The sequence below is a fragment of the Zeus faber genome (assembly GCF_960531495.2).
Source record: "Zeus faber genome assembly, chromosome: 4".
NCBI classification, from domain to species: Eukaryota; Metazoa; Chordata; class Actinopteri; order Zeiformes; family Zeidae; genus Zeus; species Zeus faber.
Window position 1 is genome coordinate 36,104,636 of NC_137191.1, and position 18,681 is coordinate 36,123,316.

The 18,681-nt window shown below is 40.2% G+C and overlaps 1 protein-coding gene across 2 annotated transcripts in view; it reads right to left on the reverse strand.

Moving 5' to 3' along the window:
* Nucleotides 1–17,007: 17,007 nt before the first annotated feature.
* LOC307229734 (uncharacterized protein) overlaps nucleotides 17,008–18,681 on the reverse strand; it is a 7,484-nt gene continuing 5,810 nt past the window's right edge. Inside the window, exons 3-6 of one of the 2 annotated variants that reach the window (XR_013844138.1) lie at nucleotides 18,466–18,681; nucleotides 17,675–17,735; nucleotides 17,341–17,485; nucleotides 17,008–17,221 (exon numbers count right to left, since the gene is read on the reverse strand). The exon at nucleotides 18,466–18,681 is cut by the window's right edge and continues 912 nt beyond it. Coding sequence is in view for 1 of the 2 variants with exons in the window: in XM_079999787.1 (XP_079855913.1) it covers nucleotides 17,416–17,485; nucleotides 17,675–17,735; nucleotides 18,466–18,681 (347 nt within the window). In the remaining variant the exon portion in view is untranslated. Of the gene's footprint in view, nucleotides 17,486–17,674; nucleotides 17,736–18,465 lie in introns of both variants that reach the window. The other variant, XM_079999787.1, reaches the window with a different exon arrangement.

Here is an 18,681-nt window from a genome sequence, read left to right on the forward strand (position 1 = left end):
GTCAAATAAGTTTTTGTGGCATGTGTCCAGGTCAGAGGAACACAAGACAATTTCATAGCTCTCTAGATATAGTCATACAATTCCTAGAATTTAGTGAGTACAGGCTATGGTTTATTCTTTGTTCTTTTATTCCATTTTTATTCGTATTTTATTTAGCACGAAATAATTATGTATTCTGTATTATCAAATCTATATTTCTCCTTCCAACCAAGAGTGCAGAGCCAATTGTTATCTGCTCATTAGCACCATTCACAGAGTTTGTTTTATCAACAATCTCCCAGCAGCAGAATTGTCACAGAACCAAATGCCCCCACCTTTTCAGTATCAGCCAAGTCGTGGGTCAGACTGACTCCGCCAGTCAACAGGGCCCATAGGAACTAAGGTGCGCAGAGCCATTTTGAAAATCTGTATTAGTGTTGACTGTCTGGGATGTGGTAAGACTTTGGAAGTTGTAGAATGTCTGTTTCCTATTCGTGTGCACTGTATTTTGTGTTGCAGCATTATTTCTGAAATGAATGTTGTTTGAGTGCTGTTGGGATAAAGATGACGGAAATATTATTGTATTGTGAGGGAAATAGAACAACATGGAAAAGTGGATGAGAAATGGACTGTTAGAAGTCACAAACGGAGATAGGAGGAAGTGAGCGGTTAGAGGGTTGGAGCATAATGACAGAAGTTTCTGGAAGAGATTCCAACAGCATGCGCTTTGCTGATGACATGTGAATGTGTTTGTGTGACTAACCCCGCCCAGGATCCACAGCTTAGCCACCACACAGAAAAAATTATAACACTGAGTTCCACCCACTCAAAGTGACACACATTTAGCATAGACAATAGTGCTGATTATTAACTAAAACACATATATAACCACGACTGAACCCAACTTACCCCAACGGAACCAATAGAACCAACTAAACCACCAGAACTGTCTCCCCCGCTCACCAACATCCCTGCCAACCTGTGGACAAAACGACACCAGCGCCATCAGCGCTGCATCCAGTGCGTCCATACTCACACCCAGTGATTACACCCAGCCGTGTGATTACACTCAAGAAACCGTGAGCCATCAAGCACATTGAATGCATTTAACCCATTAAAATGGCTCCGCAGGGTCAGAGGGACCCTAGTATTCATACTAATCACAACATTATTAATAGTACTCCCAATACTGTGGCATTATGCTCAACCACATAAAGAAAATAGGGTCTTCAAACCTACAACCCCACAACCAATGGAGAACACATGGCCACATCGCCATGCGTCTGGGACTGCATGATACACTGCACCCATGCCAACTGAAAAATAACACAATCTGTAAACGCCCCCTATGTTTACATAGATGCCTTCAGTGTTCCAAGGAAGGTCCCCTCACAAATTGAAGGCACAAAACCAAATTTCAGGTGGATTCGCATCTATACAATACTAACAATTGACAAAATGTCAATTGGGTGAACTACATCTATTATAATCAACAAGGCTTTGCCAATTACATGTTTAAATTGTTCGAGGCCCTCGGTGAGCAGCTAGACGCAACTTCAGTCGAATACTGCCTGGCTGGACAAAAATATTCGGCAAATGGGGAGTCCTACTATCCAAAGCCAGTGTTATAATGTGGTTTTGGGATGTGTTTTTCATTTTGTTATGCATTTCTGTATTTAGCTGTTATTCATTTTAGTCTGCGTTTCTTTGAAGCCTCTTTTATTCAGTACGTGGAGATGTGAGGAGTGATGGTGAGTCTCAGAATGGTTGAACAAAGAACTCCTTCACAGAGCTTGTTAGGAGCTTCGAACATTTGGACTCGGCAAAGATAAAATAAGGTCTTATCGTAAGGTGCTCCTCTTGCTATGTACATGTACCTGCCCTGCCGAATATATGACCAGCTTGCTCCGATCTTGCAGCTTGGTATGATTTTGAAGGTTGTGTGGTGCAGCAAATGGCATTTTTAGCGCAACTTCAATTTTCCCCTTTTTTTTCCTCCTTAGATACACACTCACCCCTGGCCGAGCTGGAAATAAAGATCTGGCTGTGGGCTGCGGTCCATGGTCCCTCTACGAGACAGGTCCACTATAAGCATGGAGAGTTAGATGTGGAGGTGGTGAATAACTCGACACCATGCTGGATGGCCCTTGGACCCCACGCCCCTCCAGTCCAATCCCCCTCTAGCCTGGCCACTCCCCACCTTGTTATATGGTCATCTTTTTACTTCGCCCCTCCATCAAAAGGACTTCCTGGGTTTCCCACTGGGTTTTACCAGACATCAAGGGCTAGGTTTTTTCTGATAACCATATTTAAAGGTGTTATTTGTTGACATACCGTTTATTTCCTGTGTAACGATCATTTATTTTATTAAATGTGTTCCCGCTTTATTCTTAGTATACATGTACATGTACCTATTGAGGTTGGTTGTTGGTTTGTTTTCTGTTGTGATGTGCTTTACGTATATAATTTGTTCCCTGTGTGTGTTTAATTTTTAACTTTCTATTTTGATGTTTTTACATTTCCTGTTTTAGTATATACATTTTCTATAGTTTTTTTTTATTATCCTTATGATTATATGATTAAAAGGGTGGAATGTAACAATATATCTAAATCCATGTAATCACAAACATATATGCACACACATAATGAAGAACACCACTTCATGTATCTTCCAGTCACACACATTTGACGTCGAACTGACCATATATTTTCTGACTCCCTGAAAATAAACTGTTCAAATCAGAGAGCTGCTCCTTAGCACATCCCGATCCGACCCTTGTACAAGTAAAACCAACGTCTGTTTGCGACTTTATTTAAGACCACCGATTGACAAACTGCCGTTTAATGTGACCCTTTAATTTCTGTAACAGCATGTGGTCTGGTTTTTGTAAAGTATTATCTTTAAGAACAGCATCTTTTCAATGTGAGCTCTGAGTGAGTCGTTAAAAACCGAAGACAATGTTTTTTAAAAGCTATGTAGGATACAAAAGAGGTAAGCCATATGAAACATCATTTAAAGCATTGATCATCTGCATTTTCTGCCACACTCCCTCAAGTAAAATGCAATAATAATAAGATTTTCATATAATTGAGAAATACCATGCAATTTTAAATCAAATCAAATACAAATCAATAGAGCCCTGTTGAGCAGAAATCAGGGCATAATGGACAGCATCACTGGTTTAAAGTGCATCTGTACATTTTTCTTTATTCTGCAGAATACATATCTTTAATTCACTCAGTTTGTTTCCTGTAGCGAAACAGGTTTACCTCATCGACCACGCAGCGAGAATTCTCTGACCATTTTGGTGTCTTGGATGAGACTCTCTGCTTAGCTCTGTTGGACCTCTTCATGTCCAGGTTGTGTGCACAATGGCAGTCAGGGACCAACCATAGGACATCTGAGAAGGAGTTGTCAGGACGTGACAGCAGATCCAGAAAATACACCACAAGATCCCAAATAAATTAAAAGGTGAGGACTTACTGAGATATTGTATTGATCAAGATGATCATGGAAAAAGCTTTGAGTAAGCTTAGGGACTGCATCAATCAGGATGATCGTGGAAAAATCTTTGAATAAGCTTAGAGACTGCATCAGTCAGGGTAGCTGAGATATCCCCCCCCTCAGACAGACATGTCGCCATCTATGTGGCTGCAAAGGTGAGGAAGGGACGTGGAAATATCGGTCTAGAGGACCATGGATAAAGTGGTCAAATTTTCATCGATCAAGATGATCGTGGTTTTTGTTTGTTTGTTTTGTTTTCTTCCCCTTCTTTTTATTTTATATTAATGAATTATATAGTTGACATAATTGAATACATAATTATTAAACTACAGATAAATAGATGACTCTTGCTCCCTCTGTAGCAAAGTGATCTCTCTCCCTCACTCTCTCTGTCTCTCTCTCTCAGTCTCTCTCTGTAAGTAAATAAGGTGTCTAACATCCTGTTTTCAGATAACAGCTACAGGCTGTGTGTGTGAGAGGTAATTATTTGGAGAGGAACAGGGAGTTTTAAAATATCTTAAAATAGGTTGGAAAAATTCTAACAGGTGAGAGAGAGCTGAAAAGCAAGTTGATGGACGGAAAGAATTATGGAAGTTGATGAGAAAGAAACAATGAGTAGGAAGAAGAACAATGAAAGTGGAAAAGTTAGCACATGATGCATTTGGGATCCTATGTATAGGAAGGAACTTGGTGCAAAGAGTTGAAAATGTCATTTTAGTAAGATATTGGTTCAGCAGAGGAAGCTGCAGGACTGAGTGATTTAATTAATAGTCATGCTAATGGTGTTCCATGGGATTATGGATAACTAGTGTTGTTTAGCAGACAAAATGAAAGTCGAATTGAATTTAAGTGCCAGTTAACAACAGGTGTCTGTGCTAAGGTTGTATGAACAGATATTGAACTGCTTGAACTGCTGGATTGTGTTCAGAGAGATGATTATGATAGTGATCATGTGGTGAGTTGTAGCAGATTTGAAGTTGCTAATAAAAGTGTCTGTTTGCTCATTAATGCAAATTCGATGAAGACGAGGAGTATGATGAGTGTTTGTTTTCAGAACTGCAGTTTGCGCTTTGACAATAGATTTTATCGCAAAGTATTTTAAATTGATAAAACAGAATTGATCTATATCAATTGGGAAAAAATGCCTCGGAAAATATTTTTTTGACGTCGCGGAGAGCAGATATGATGCATAACAACGGCAGAAATCCATTACTTCTGGTAAATATATTTTGATGGTTATTTTTTTTTGAGTTCATTGTTTTTCTTGTGTCAAAGTGATCTGCTGGTTAAGATAACATAATCCTTTATCTATCCCACTGTGGGGAAATTTGCAGTGTTACAGTAGCACCATGTTGGCACAATAGCATGAAGCATTAGTAAATTGGTAATGGTAAAATAAACGATATGATAAATAAGTAAACAGCATAGATTAGACATTATACATTTAATAGAAGAAGAATCTTCAATTATCACGCAACACACCACACTACAACACACGCACACACACACACATGCTTTGGATGTGTGTGTGTGTGTGTGTGGACTCTGCATTTAACCATCCTGGCTTGTCCTTCCTTCGGGGAGGCAGCCAGGAGCAGTGGGCAGCATTCGTCGACACCGGGGACCTGGTAACGAGTGTCCATCGCTGGTCAGACGATGATGTGCATGTTTTTGGTGGGGGTCCTTACTGACGTTAGGTGGAGGAAACCCCATGTGAGCACATGGAGAACATGCAAACTCCACACAGAAAGGCTCCTATTTGGGACATAACCCGCCCGGAGCACGGTGCCAACAGCGCCTGTGAGGCAGCAGTGCAATGCACCGTGCCAAAATAGTAATATTGCATTAGTGGATTACTGTACCATTTGTGTGTTCAAATCCCTACCAGTTACTTTTTCGTTAAGGCTGGCAATTGTTTACTTATAATCAAAGCATTTTTTTTCCCTCTCAAAGTAATCTTAGCTTGACATTGAATAAGGTAGCTATTATTATACAAAATAAAAACTTTGCAAATTGGTTAGCAAAGAGGGATAATTGTTTAGTTTTTGTGCACAACAGAGGTAATGAAATATGTGTACGTTCGCTTACTAAATATTGACACACAAAAATAAATGTGAAATACAATGGCCGTTTCAATGGCTTTTAACTTGGGCATGCCAAATTTAAGGTTTTAATTTTAAAATATCTATTTCTGAATCAATTATTATTGTAATTGTGTATTGACAGATATATCCAACCCGTCTATTCAGTGTTTTATTTCCACAGCCTTTGAGCATTTAAACAGGAATCCACTGGGCTTCTGTTTGACATTTGACCAGTGTTGATGTGACTGCGTCTGATTGGGAAAAACTGAAGGACTGACAATGGAATTGTTCATAGAGAATTGCTCTACAACTGACTAGGGCCATAACATATCCAGCATTTGAAGGTCCTTGTCAATAATTGGTATTAGAGATACATCATGTTGAGTTCCATGGTTAAATTACAGTCAGCTAATATTGAGTGCCCTAGAGAACCAGAATCATTTAGATTAGTTCTGATTTAACTGTGACATTCTACTAAATTTACCAAATGTTGAAGCAATGTTCAGAAGTTGAGTTAATGATTACTGTATTATCACTCAGAGACACTGTTGTCAGAGAACCCTGAAGTAATTATCTTTGGACTGCCTGTTACTGTAGTAGACTTCTCTTTTCATTCTTCTGACAATGTCTGCAACAAACACATTAAGCACCCCAGGGCTTCACCAAGACCCGATGGACATTCCTATCTGCCTGGTATCCTGGTGAGAGACACTCTACTCTTGCAGGGCCGAGAAGGTCTGCAAAGACCTTGTATACGGAGATCCAGTTTGGCCAACTTCAGGCTGAATATCTTGGGACATTTTCTGGACAACAAACAAAGTTATTTTCTGTGAAATTAAATGCAAGCATTGACTTCTGCTGCTCCTCCCCTCCACCAACAAACTTGAAGTATTTTGGCAGAAGTATTATTACCGCAAACGCACAATTGAGGAAGATGGCGTGCACAGTTGGGAACCCTAACCAACTATGCTACTCTGTATCCCCATTCGGTGATGTCCCTGCATCAGACAAAACATTAAACTGAATGACTGCAATCAGATCATTTTTCTGCCTCAAGTCCTGTTGGAAATGACACCTGAGTGATTACCAAAAGGCTCTTTTTGTGTGTGTTTGCAGCAGTTGTTGCCTCATTCTGTCGATTAGAGTAATGGCAAATTTTAATTAAATAATATGTGACCCACCACAGCAAAAGCCGCCATCTCGCACATTTCTAAAATCGCCAGGAGCAGCCAAATAAGTTGAAAAAACCTTTCTTGAAGGAAAATTTGAGTATTCCTTTGTGTTTTTTCTATTTCTCAACATATTTTCAAAACCGGATTTGATTTATAAATAGTAGAAAAATGTTATACCGTGGAGTTAAATATTCCTGTTAGATGACAACTGGGAAACACAGTTCACTTACCGAGATGCTGAACAGCGCTGAACAACGCCAATCCATCGTTTCGTTGAAGGCGACCGTCCAAGTGAAGATAATTCCTCCATATTCCATGTGATGTGAAGTCACAATTTGAAATTGTTTTGATAGAATTCAACCTTTAAATCTTATGTGTTTTATACACACACAGAGACATCCTTGTGGAGGGGGCGTGTCACTGACGTCACAGTCACTTCCGTAAACAAAACGAGGATCCGGTTTCAATTGTCTGTGAAAACTTTCATTTCCCTGTGTTGTTATTGATTACGAGAGGCGGGTGGAGGAAGATCTAAATCACATCTTGGACCTTAATCTGACCAGTGCGATAGATCCAAGTCAGTGTAAGCAGCGCAACGGAGCGCTAGAACCACCAGAGGAGACCAACGTTCTCGTTAATGATGTGATGAAGTCCGTTAAGGTTAGTGATTTAAAATCAAATAAAATAATTTCACTTTTATAAAACATGTATATTCTTACTGTTAAATAAAAGCTTTTTTCAAAACAAAAATATGTTCTAAAAAAGCGATTGCTTCTTTGATTGTGTTCACTTTGTTAAAAATAGACCTTCTAGGTTTGAGATCATCTCAATTTTAATACTGGCTATTTTGCTGTAGTTCTTTATTTTAAAATAAAGGTGTTAACTTGATTGGAATTGCCAAATAATCTATCAGTTTCTCTTAACAGACTGCAGAATGATGTGACTTATAATTGAATACTCCCTGGCCAAATGGTAAGACTTGCAGTTTAAAGAAAAACACATAATCCTTGTGATTTATTCATGCTTAGGTAACACAGATTGACCAAGAGAAAATGGATAGTTCATCACAATTTGTTATTGATCAACACCAGTCAGTCTTCTGTTAGCTTGACGATTGCTGAAATCTTAGACTTATTGTTTGCAGTTATTTATTGTACCTTTAAAGGTGGAAGTAAAAATGACATAAACAAATTAGGAATATTGTATTGAACACTAAACTGTATTGAACACTAAAAATGTTTTTGTATGTAAATCGCATTTTTTCTTCCCCTCTGTAGTTGCTTCATTTATTATTAAAGTTATGTGGAGCCTCCGGCAGTGTCTTCTGCCGCATTAACGACATTTATTTTTTAGCTGATTTTGAAATTTCTAATGGCAGCATATTAATCCAAATGTGGATGATTTATTGATCTCCTTGTGGCACTGATACACAGATCTCCTACAATACTCAGATCAAGTTGTTCATAAAGTTTTTTATAACATTATAACATTTATTTTTATAATATTTTTCATTTCTCTTCAGGGTCACACCCTGACATGGCCTTTTGAGGCTCTTGTGGTTATTGCTGTTTTCGGATTGTGGAATGAGGCAATGCTTGCCCAGCAATTACTCCCAATGAATCATGGGAAGGGTTATTCATCATCAGATGAGTTGATTGGACGCCTAAGGTGGAAGAAAGTTTGGCTGTTTTCAAACAAGCTTTTGCACCTGCTCCAAGTTGGGTTTGCTGGATTAATCGAACTGTGGATGAGGGAGATGGGTTCATGTAGGCTGTGTTGTTGCAATATTTTGGAGATGGATTATGTCTTGCTTTAGACTATGCTCAGAAACTTGGTGCCGTGGTTAGTGGGTTGATTATATGCTGTAGCCTTTATCTTGCCACGGGGCAAATCGGCTCATTTCTCTCCAGCAACACCTCTCCATCATCAACATGTGCAACTTCCACTTTGCTCACGTCACTTTGGAGTGGAGCACCACTTCTACTCCAACTGTTCTTCTTCCCTCCGTGATGGAGATTCACATGACTGCTTGGCAGCAATAGCCATTGTGGCTTTGCCCTGCCCAGATCTTGCTACTGAAGCTCTTGAAAAGTTAATCTATGATGATCTAAACTCATGAGTACAACTTTGAGGAGGGTTTTCATTTTGTCTGTTTGTCTGTCGTCTGTTTTTTAAACAGTGTTTGTCTCTTTTGCACAACCGGTTGCATTGTGTTTCTTTCTGTTTTAAACAGTCTTTTGTTGATTTTGATTGCATGAATATGTACGGGCAATGTAATACGGTGTAGTGTAGCTGATTAATGATATGTACAGAACATCCATGCCAAGTCATTTTTTGATGTCATAACCCTCCCATTCTGATCTCCCTATTTGTGTTGCTTACATTGATAAACTTAACCCGATCTCTCTAGGAAATGTTGGAGCCAATGCAGCCAACAAAGCTGTTGTACCTAACATTTCTGTTGTCTAATAATGGTTGTCTACTCCACAGATGAGGACACAGAATGAGGTCACTAACCTCGCTTTTCCCTTACACATAACATTTTTTGTGGTAAGCCAAAGACAAGGTCATTTTCACCTGTATGATCTGCAGGGGGAGCCATATCTCCCCCTGCTAGTTTTTTATTGCTTTGCTTGTTTGACATATGGTAAGTACTATTTGGTTAGGGTTAGAGGATAAAGTAAACATTACGATTTGTGCTTAGAACAATGGAGGAAGAGACGTTTCTACTGCCAGTTTCTGCATTCTATTCCAAGTGCTCGGCGCTATTCAGCGATGGCGCTGGATAGGCCACACCCTGCGAAAGCCCACAAATTCCATCATAAGACAAGCCCTTAAATGGAACCCACAGGGAAAGCGGAAAAGGGGTCGCCCAAGAAACACCTGGCGCAGAGACCTGGAGGCAGACACCAAGACCATGAAGATGACCTGGACCCAACTGGAGAAGACAGCCCAAGATAGAGATGCCTGGAGATCGCTTGTTGACGGCCTATGCCCCAGAAGGGGTAGCAGCATGGCATGAAGAAGAAGAAGAATTCCAAGTGCTCCTTCCAAACACCTTGTGATGGATCATCAAGCTGACGTCTTGTCACGGTTAAAACATTGTTTGATGATAATTTACAAGTTTTTCTTAATGGAACACCCGGGGAAGGCAAGCTCGATGGAGTTTCATTCCGACCAATAGTAATGATGGGAAGGCAAGGTGATCACATGGTGTGACCAGACTGTCCCCGCATGAAGTTCTGACCAGGAGACCAATGTGATTGGGTCTGCTCTTCTTCCGACAAAGCCACGCATGCATTGCATCACGTAAACCAGTGGTGATCAGATTATCCAATTAGCATTTATCATTTTTAGATTTTACTTTATTAATGGATTGTGTAGACAGGATTATGTACAGGCGACATTCGATAAATGCAATGTTGGAAAATTTGAAAGCGTAAACCCTGATTATTAATTTGATACACAAGGTGGCATGCATTTATTTTGGCACTGAGACAGAAGTCTGCTATTCAGCATGTGTATGGGAATCCCAGAATTATTTCACGTACCCCACTTTTACAATCCTGGACCAAGACTAAACAATGTTGTCATAATGGGTGTCTCTCACGCAAGTATTTTTGTCTATGTGCCCAGGTCAAAACAAGCCTATCAGTCCCACTTCAAGGACCACTACACGACCTCTGACCAGTTGACTGGGTAGTGATTTGCAACTTCTGGAGAAAAAGCTGGAACTCCCAATACTTACCCCAAGTGTAAGTATTTACTACACTAGCGTTCGCAAACGCCACACCCCCTTTCGGTGAAATAACATGGATCCCCACTTATCGACCAATTCTCATAACGACCAGGTTGTAGGAACGGAACATGGTTGTTAAGTGAGGAGTACATGTATTTATTGTCATTGATTTTTTAAATATATGTATGTATCATTCTTGTAGAGAGTGTTCAAAAATGGGGTTTACAATGATTTAGTAGAATCCAAATCAGACAATGATGGCTTCTGTCCTGCACAAAGAAGTTTCAGACCTTGAAAAAAAATGCTTGAATCTCTGCACGACACTTTTATCTTACTCAAACTTTTTAAACTTGAAAAAAAACACTTGAACAAAACAAAATCTGATGCGTCAAGTTTATTATGTATCGGAAAAAACAAACACAACAACAAACTCGGAATAGGCTTCGAGAAACCGTTTGCCTTGTCTCCGGTTGTACTCATCACTTTATAGTTGTGGTCAGGCTTTTGCTCTTTTACATATCTCACCTCTTTTTGTGTCATAAAATCATCAAAATCCCATTTTGACACAATCGCAGTTGGTATCCTTTGTTTACCCGTCTTCTGATATCACTTCCCAGTCAGCCAATTGCAGCCTTCACAGTTGAACACCCTCCCCTCTCTTGGGAGAGGGCATCGTTGTAACTTCCTGTTGCAGCTGCTTGTTGAAAAAAACAAAAAAACTGACTCTGTAGTCTCGGCTGTTGCTTGTGTGACCTTGGTCGATAATATTTAAATCTTTCTTTATTGTGGAAGGCTTTGGCATCCTCTGCTGTTCATAGGATGTACTAGACTTTGGCTCCCTCTACTTGCTTCAAGGTGTATTCTATTTTGGCACCATCTGCTGGCCTTATGATGGATATCATTTTAAAGGTAATTTTCAAATGCTTTTTTATACACTCAATTTGGTTTTTATCGCATCAAATTTTGTATAACATGTAGTAGGTTTTTCATGTGGGGTCGATAATTTAACCAAACAGGTTACTAATCAACCACAACACTTTACTGTCTGCAACAACTCTGTCTTGTGGACGACCTGTAGAGTGACAAGAGCACACTTTTGGTTATAGAGAACCACCACCAACCCCCCTCTTTGGAGAACTATTTATTATGTTTGGGTTATAATCAACTGATCACTACTCCAAGAGGGAGAATCACCACAGTGAGACAAATAAACATAGAACCAAACAACATTTACCAAAAACATAAACATTGGACGACAACATGTATTGAAAAACAGTGAATTAGGTCCAGGAAAACTGGAACTAAAACTGGTCACGTGGCCTCTGCCTGTCCTCGATGCAATGGAACAAATACTCTGTGTGGTATGTCCAGCATGCTGACAGCATAGATTAAAAATAATAATAATAATTAACTAATTAATAAAAAATAAATAGATGGATAAATTATTTTTACATTTTCCTCTTTATGACCAATTTATAGAATTACATATTGTTTTATAATAAAGTCAATTTTCAAAGTGTTGTAACTGCAGTGGTGCCTTTCTGTCTCACACACACACACACACACAAACAAACACACACACACACACACACACACAAACACACACACTGACACACACACACACACACACCCACGACATGTACACACACTCACATGCACACTTATATTCTCTGTAATGTAAAGTAAATATTAAAGACTTGAGACCTGCACCTCAACCACTTCTCTGAAAGTGACTGTAATGAAATATTATATAAACTGTATGAAATATTATAATTATAATTCTATTCCAGTGATAATGTCATTATAGTTCTATTGAAAGGAATAATTGAACTCAAGATTCAAGATTCAAGAAGTTTATTCGTCACATACATATACATACTTTCATACATATATGGAGTGAAATGTAATGCAACGAACCTGGTGATTACACATGATATGTCCTAGACTGAACACAGTAGCGACCTAAGAAAATTTCTTTCTACAGGACCAAATAACTGATTCCTAAAACGTAATACAGTAAGTTGAATACTTATCGAATAAAATAAGAATATATAGAATGAAATAAAAAATAAAAAAATAAGATAGAATAGATAAAGGGAATAGGCTTACGTATATGGGAAATGCAATTATGTAAATACAGATATGTGCATTAAAATGGCATGTGAATAAAGTGAGGTAGTGTTTGCGGGATAATACAGCAAAGTATACAACAGTACGGCGCAGCAATACGGTAACATTGAACAACCCTGAACAGTGACACAATATGCGGTACAGTATGCTACATACAGTACAGAAGGTAGCGAAGCCTATGTGTGTGGCTCAGTGAGGACCCCTGGTGAGGTCAGCATTGCCAGTTCTTATGGCTTGCGGGAAAAAACTCCGTCTCAGTCTTTCTGTTGTCGCTGTGTGACTGCGGAGGCGTTGCCTGACCGCAGCAGCTGGAACAGTCCATTGTTGGGGTGATGAGGATCCTTCATGATCATGCGCACTCTGCTACTACACCTCCTGGTGTATAACTCCTGCAAGGGGGGGAGGGTAGTTCCAGTGGTACATTCAGCTCAACGCACCACCCTCTGCAGGGCCCGCCTTTCCTGAGCAGTACAGTACCCAAACCAGGCAGTAATGTTGCCTGTCAGGATGCTCTCCACTGCTCCACAGTAGAAGGACTTGAGGATCCTCACCGAGACCCTGAGTTTCCTCAGCTGCCTGAGGTGGTAAAGACGCTGCCTCGCCTTTCTCACCAGAGTGTCTGTTTGTAAAGTCCATGTTAAGTCCTCTGTGATGTGGACTCCCAGATATCTGAAGCTGCTCACCCTATCGACAGAAGTCCCATTAATCACCAAGGGTGAGTGCGTCCTCGTCCAGCTCCTTAGTTTTGCTGACGTTCAGATGGAGGAATAGTGAGGAAGTTTAGTTGATGGAGCTGGTTCTATGATTCACTTAATTTGTGACATTTACACCTGAGAAAAATCCTTGGAAATGAATTGGGTCAGATACATTTTATTCCGGAATTATTTTAAAATATTTAGGGATTATTTAAACAAACCTACATTATTGCTTGAATTAAACTTTTAAATGTGATTTTCTTTGATGAAAACATATAGATTGTACAGACCATAGATCATAGAATTACAGAAGAGAAATTACAAATGTATGGATAGATCACAGATGTACACCAACCTGGAATAAAGTTTTGGAGGAGGCTTTTTTCCAGGTCTTAAGTGAAATCATTGTCAAATATCTGAAACGTATTTTAAAGTCAGTTCTCCCGTCGGTCTGGGCTTCAATCACATTTTCTTTCCAAATTTCTTGTTTTTGTTTGATTGTTTTTTTTCCAGCTATTTCTTTTTTCTAATGCTTTTATGTTCAATACTAAATATATTTATAATACAGTATTATTTTTTATTGAGTTTTCACAAGTGAATTTACCATCATGAGCATTGGAGCAGTTTCTTCAAACAAAAGGTCCCAGCAGCCATGTTCCCGAGGTCCACTGGGACAGGACGGGTGTTTTTAGGTGGCGGGCGTCCTCTCTCCCAGTGTTTCCAAAGGGAAGCCTCCACCCGTGACTCACTTGTGACCACCTAGTCCGGCTCAGCCCTGGTCGGATCTCCACCTGACAGCTGGAGCTTGGCCTCCACCCGAACCTTCCTCAGGACACACTTGGAGATCCTCCGCCCGTGGGTGGTCCTGCAGCTCAGGGCCACCGCCACGAGCAGCAGCACCTTCACCTTCGTCTTCATCACCTCTGTCCTCCGTCTGGGCTACAGCCTGGTACATAGACTGTACATATAGCACCCGCAGCCGCTTGGACCAATCAGGAGGCGAGGTCGTCCATCCCTTGTTCCTCCAGAGGTTCCCGGCGGGCGTGGCAGGGCCTTGGTCTGATGGAGGCCAGGTCTCGCCACAAGCGCTGCCATCCCATAATTAACGCAAGATTCCCATGCAATAGGCACAAACTCGTCACCGGTGAAGGATCCAACGTCCTGTGCCGAGGCGGAGGAAGGAGTAAAGGTACAAATACTCTGACACTGAATGACTCTAGTGAAAGGAGAAAGTACCACATTGATATTTCTGCTGAAGTTAAGGTACATAAACATATATTGTATATATTGCTTTTAAATGTACTTAAAATATTAATGGAAAAGTACTCATATGCGAGCCCTATATATAATCATATATAAGAAATGAAGAATTGTGACTGAATGAAATAAAACTGGTGGAGAAATAGTTATTTACAAATATGAACAAATATCAATAAAAATGTAGTAGTTTTTAATTAGATCTTGAGTTATTAGTTATAAAAGTTGTTATTTTTAAGGCAAATTAGCAGAATAAAAAGTACAGATAATTGTTCTGAAATGAGGCGGAGCATGAATCAAAAGTCTCCAAAACTGAATATAAAAAAAATAAAAAATATACTTAAGTACGGTGACAAAGTATTAATTCATCCAGGCGTTTCACTGTCTTTAATAATTAATTTTAAAGTAATATTGAAGGTGAAAGTGGAATGGTGGAGTCAACTGTGGTGTCATGATCTCCGCCTTCTTCTACTTCCCCTCCCTCTCCCTACCTGTCTCATTAATCCAACTCTATTCACCTGTGCACACAGCTGTTCCAGATCTGAAATGTAACCACTATATAAGCCTCTCTCACCAGTCACCCATTGCCAGATTGTCTTCGATGCTTGCACCAGACTCTCAGCGTTCTCCGGACTGATTCCCTGCTACCGACTCTGCCTCGCTCCGACCACGTACCCTGCCTGCCCCCCCGCCTGTCTTCTGTCTGCACTCCTCGTTATCGAACCTGCCTGTCCCCGGCGATGTATCCTGCCTGCTCCCTGCCTGTCTCCCGTCTGCTCTACAAATAAAAGACATTACCAAACATCCCTGCCTGTCTTTGTGCTGCAATTGGGTCCTAACCACACCCGTTACATGTGGAATGTTCCAAACAGGTGTTTTTTGAGCATTCCTCAACTTTCCCAGTCTTTTGTTGCCCCTGTCCCAGCTGTTTTGGAACGTGTTGCAGGCATCAAATTCAAAATACGTGAATATTTGCAAAAAAACAAAGTTTATCAGTTTGAAAATTAAATATCTTGTCTTTGTATTGTATTCAACTGAATATAGGTTGAAAAGGATTTGCAAATCATTGTATTCTGTTTTTATTTACGTTTTACACAACGTCCCAACTTCATTGGGGTTTGTAGAATAAAATGTTATTTTGTTTTTATTAAATTTGTCTACGTTTTAATATAAAAATGTTTATATATATATATTCATTTTTATTAGAATTTTTTTGTACTTTCTTTTTGTTTTTTATCTATACCTAAGGAGTCAACATTACCTTGAAGTATCTGTGTCTGTGCCATTTTTAAAAAATCTTCAGACTTTTTAGGATGTTTCATTTCCTCTAACCCTGAACCTAAATACTGTTCTTACTGTGAACAGACCAAAACATCAGAACATCACGGCCTCTCTGACTCATCCAGTGAGTTTGAACTGCTTTATTAATACATACTTGGCTACTTCGTATTCATAGTCACAGTATTTACCTGCAGAGGTTTAGTTTCCTCTGGAATCACACAGGTCTGCTCTCAGCAATTACACTGCTCCTTAAATGACATCACGGCGGCAGGAGCTGAAACCAAAGGAGCTTAACGGCTTAAGTTTCACGTCACTTTTTTCTCATCATAATATAGAACCGTGGTTATGAGCGAGCTGGCCAGTGGGGCTCCTCCTGCAGCCTTGAGGTGCCAGTATGGTGCAATGCGAGGGGCGGTCGTTGTTCTGGTGGAATGCAAAGCTCACGATGCAAAGCCTGGATCGTTCACACACAAACGCCAAACAACGCTCAGCTCAGCATGTTTCAGAGGAAGTATCGAACCACTTCTTAGTTTGATCCAATGAAAAGTGATAGAAAACCTGGTAGTAGCTCATAATTCATTGCTTTCCTCATCAGTCACCATTTAATCAAATTATTCAGTGATGGGGGTGTCCTGGTGTCTGAACCAGGAAGTGCTTGTAACATGGAGGCCACACGGCTTGTAGTGAGGTTGCAGGTTCCAATCCAGTTGCTGTGCGTCTCTACCACAATAGTCCCTGTATAAATTCTAATTCATAATACAGGCAAAAATAACATAAAAGTTGCAACTAATATAATGTATATCCGAGGGTTCAAGAATAGGATTGTTTTTAAATGTAATACTTTGCATATGACAAAGCTCTTTGCAGTTATATGACGTATTTTTTTATATATTGTATTTTAAGATAGTGAAACACATGGTTCTGACACCTTGTCCCTGTGTGTACTGTCCTTATTCTTCTTTGCCACAATGTTTAACTCAAAACCTCTTTTTTGTGAAAGCACAATTGTTTTGCGCTTTTATTGAAAACACTTCCCACAGCTTTTATTCTATTCATGAATAGTGCATCACTTTTCAACCACATTTAAATGCAAAATTAGATTTATTGGGTAAATGCGATACAGGCTTCATAATGCAAGTGGTGGTGAAAGCAAGATGTGATCTGTCTACTGCTCACATTATCACCATTTAGCAGAGGCTTCTGTCCCAAGTGATTTAGAATTACTCACACACCAATGGATGCAGCCAGAAGTAGCAGTTAGAGTTTGTGTGTTTTGCTCAAGGACACTGCAGCATTCTATCAGGAGGAGCCAGGAATCAACCAGCAACCTTTGGATCTTTAGATGACCTGCTCTAGCTCATGAGCAACTGTCCCCCGGTCTTGACACAGAAAATATCAAAGTGATTAGTGCGATTAGTAAGATGAGCAAGATTGGTAAGATTAGTAAGATTATTCATGAATCATATTTGAAAGGCATCTTGAATTTATTTCCCCACACATTTAAGAGAATGGTCTGCTGCAGTTTGTTGATCTCCTTCTGCAGCGTTGGTCCTTTGGAACGGAGGCTCATCCCTCACTCTCCACATTGGGAAAGGGAATTCCGGATTGACCAGAGGTACCCACACCGCTTGAAGTAATGCCCCCTGTGCAAAAATATTCAGTTATTAGAACCAGATTTATAATTATTTTTACGTTGTTGATCAAGGATTTAGTCTACTCTGCCTCACATGTTGAAAATAATAAGATCGACCTTATGAACACAATCTAAATGACTGCATTAAACTGCTATAAACTTAATTAAACTTTATTAAACATTACTTTCAGGTACTTACCTCCACGCCTGAGACCTTACGAAGCAACTTATGTCGTCTGTGATGTCATCATTGGCAAAGTCTTGAGGAGGGAAATAAAACCAATGCAAAACAGAATTAAAGTTGATGTAGAGAAATGTATATTTAATTTTATGAGTTGTGATCCTCCCATATCAAAGGGTCGGGGGGGGGGGGTAGAGTGGGGGTATCACAAAGGGAGCTATAGTAGAGGTAGAGTAGAGTTAGGGTAGAGTATTGGTCGAGTAGTGGTAGGATAGAGTAGTGGGAAGTAGAGGTAGAGGTAGAGTAGAGGTAGAGGTAGAGTAGAGTAGAGGTTGAGTAGAGGTAGAGTAGAGTAGTGTAGAGGTAGAGTGGAGGTAGTGGTAGAGTTGAGGTAGAGTTGAGGTAGAGTTGAGGTAGAGTAGAGGTTGAGTAGAGGTAGAGGTAGAGTAGAGGTAGAGGTAGAGTAGAGTAGAGGTTGAGTAGAGGGAGAGTAGAGTAGTGTAGAGGTAGAGTAGAGGTAGAGTAGAGTAGAGTAGTGGAGGTAGAGTGGAGGTAGAGTAAAGGTAGAGTAAAGGTAGAGGTAGAGGTAGAGGTAGAGGTAGAGTAGAGTAGAGTAGTGTAGAGTAGAGTAGTGTAGAGTAGTGTAGAGGTAGAGTGGAGGTAGAGTAAAGGTAGAGGTAGAGGTAGAGGTAGAGTTGAGGTAGAGTAGAGAGGAGTAGAGTAGAGGTAGAGTAGAGGAGAGGTAGAGTAGAGGAGAGGTAGGGTAGAGGAGCGGTAGAGTAGAGTAGAGGTACAGTAGGTCCACTCACCGCTGCAGTTTTTCTGGCAGAGGTTTTTGGAGGTGCGGAAGCCGGACTGACAATGGATGTCGTCTCGCAGCTGGAAGACGCCGTAGAGACCCAAAGACCAGGGATGTCTCCTGTGATGTCTCCTGTAGGGTCTCCTTTGATGACTCCAGGAATATCTCCTGTAGGGTCTGCTGGAATGACTCCTGTAATGACCCCTGTAGTATCCCCAGGGACTGC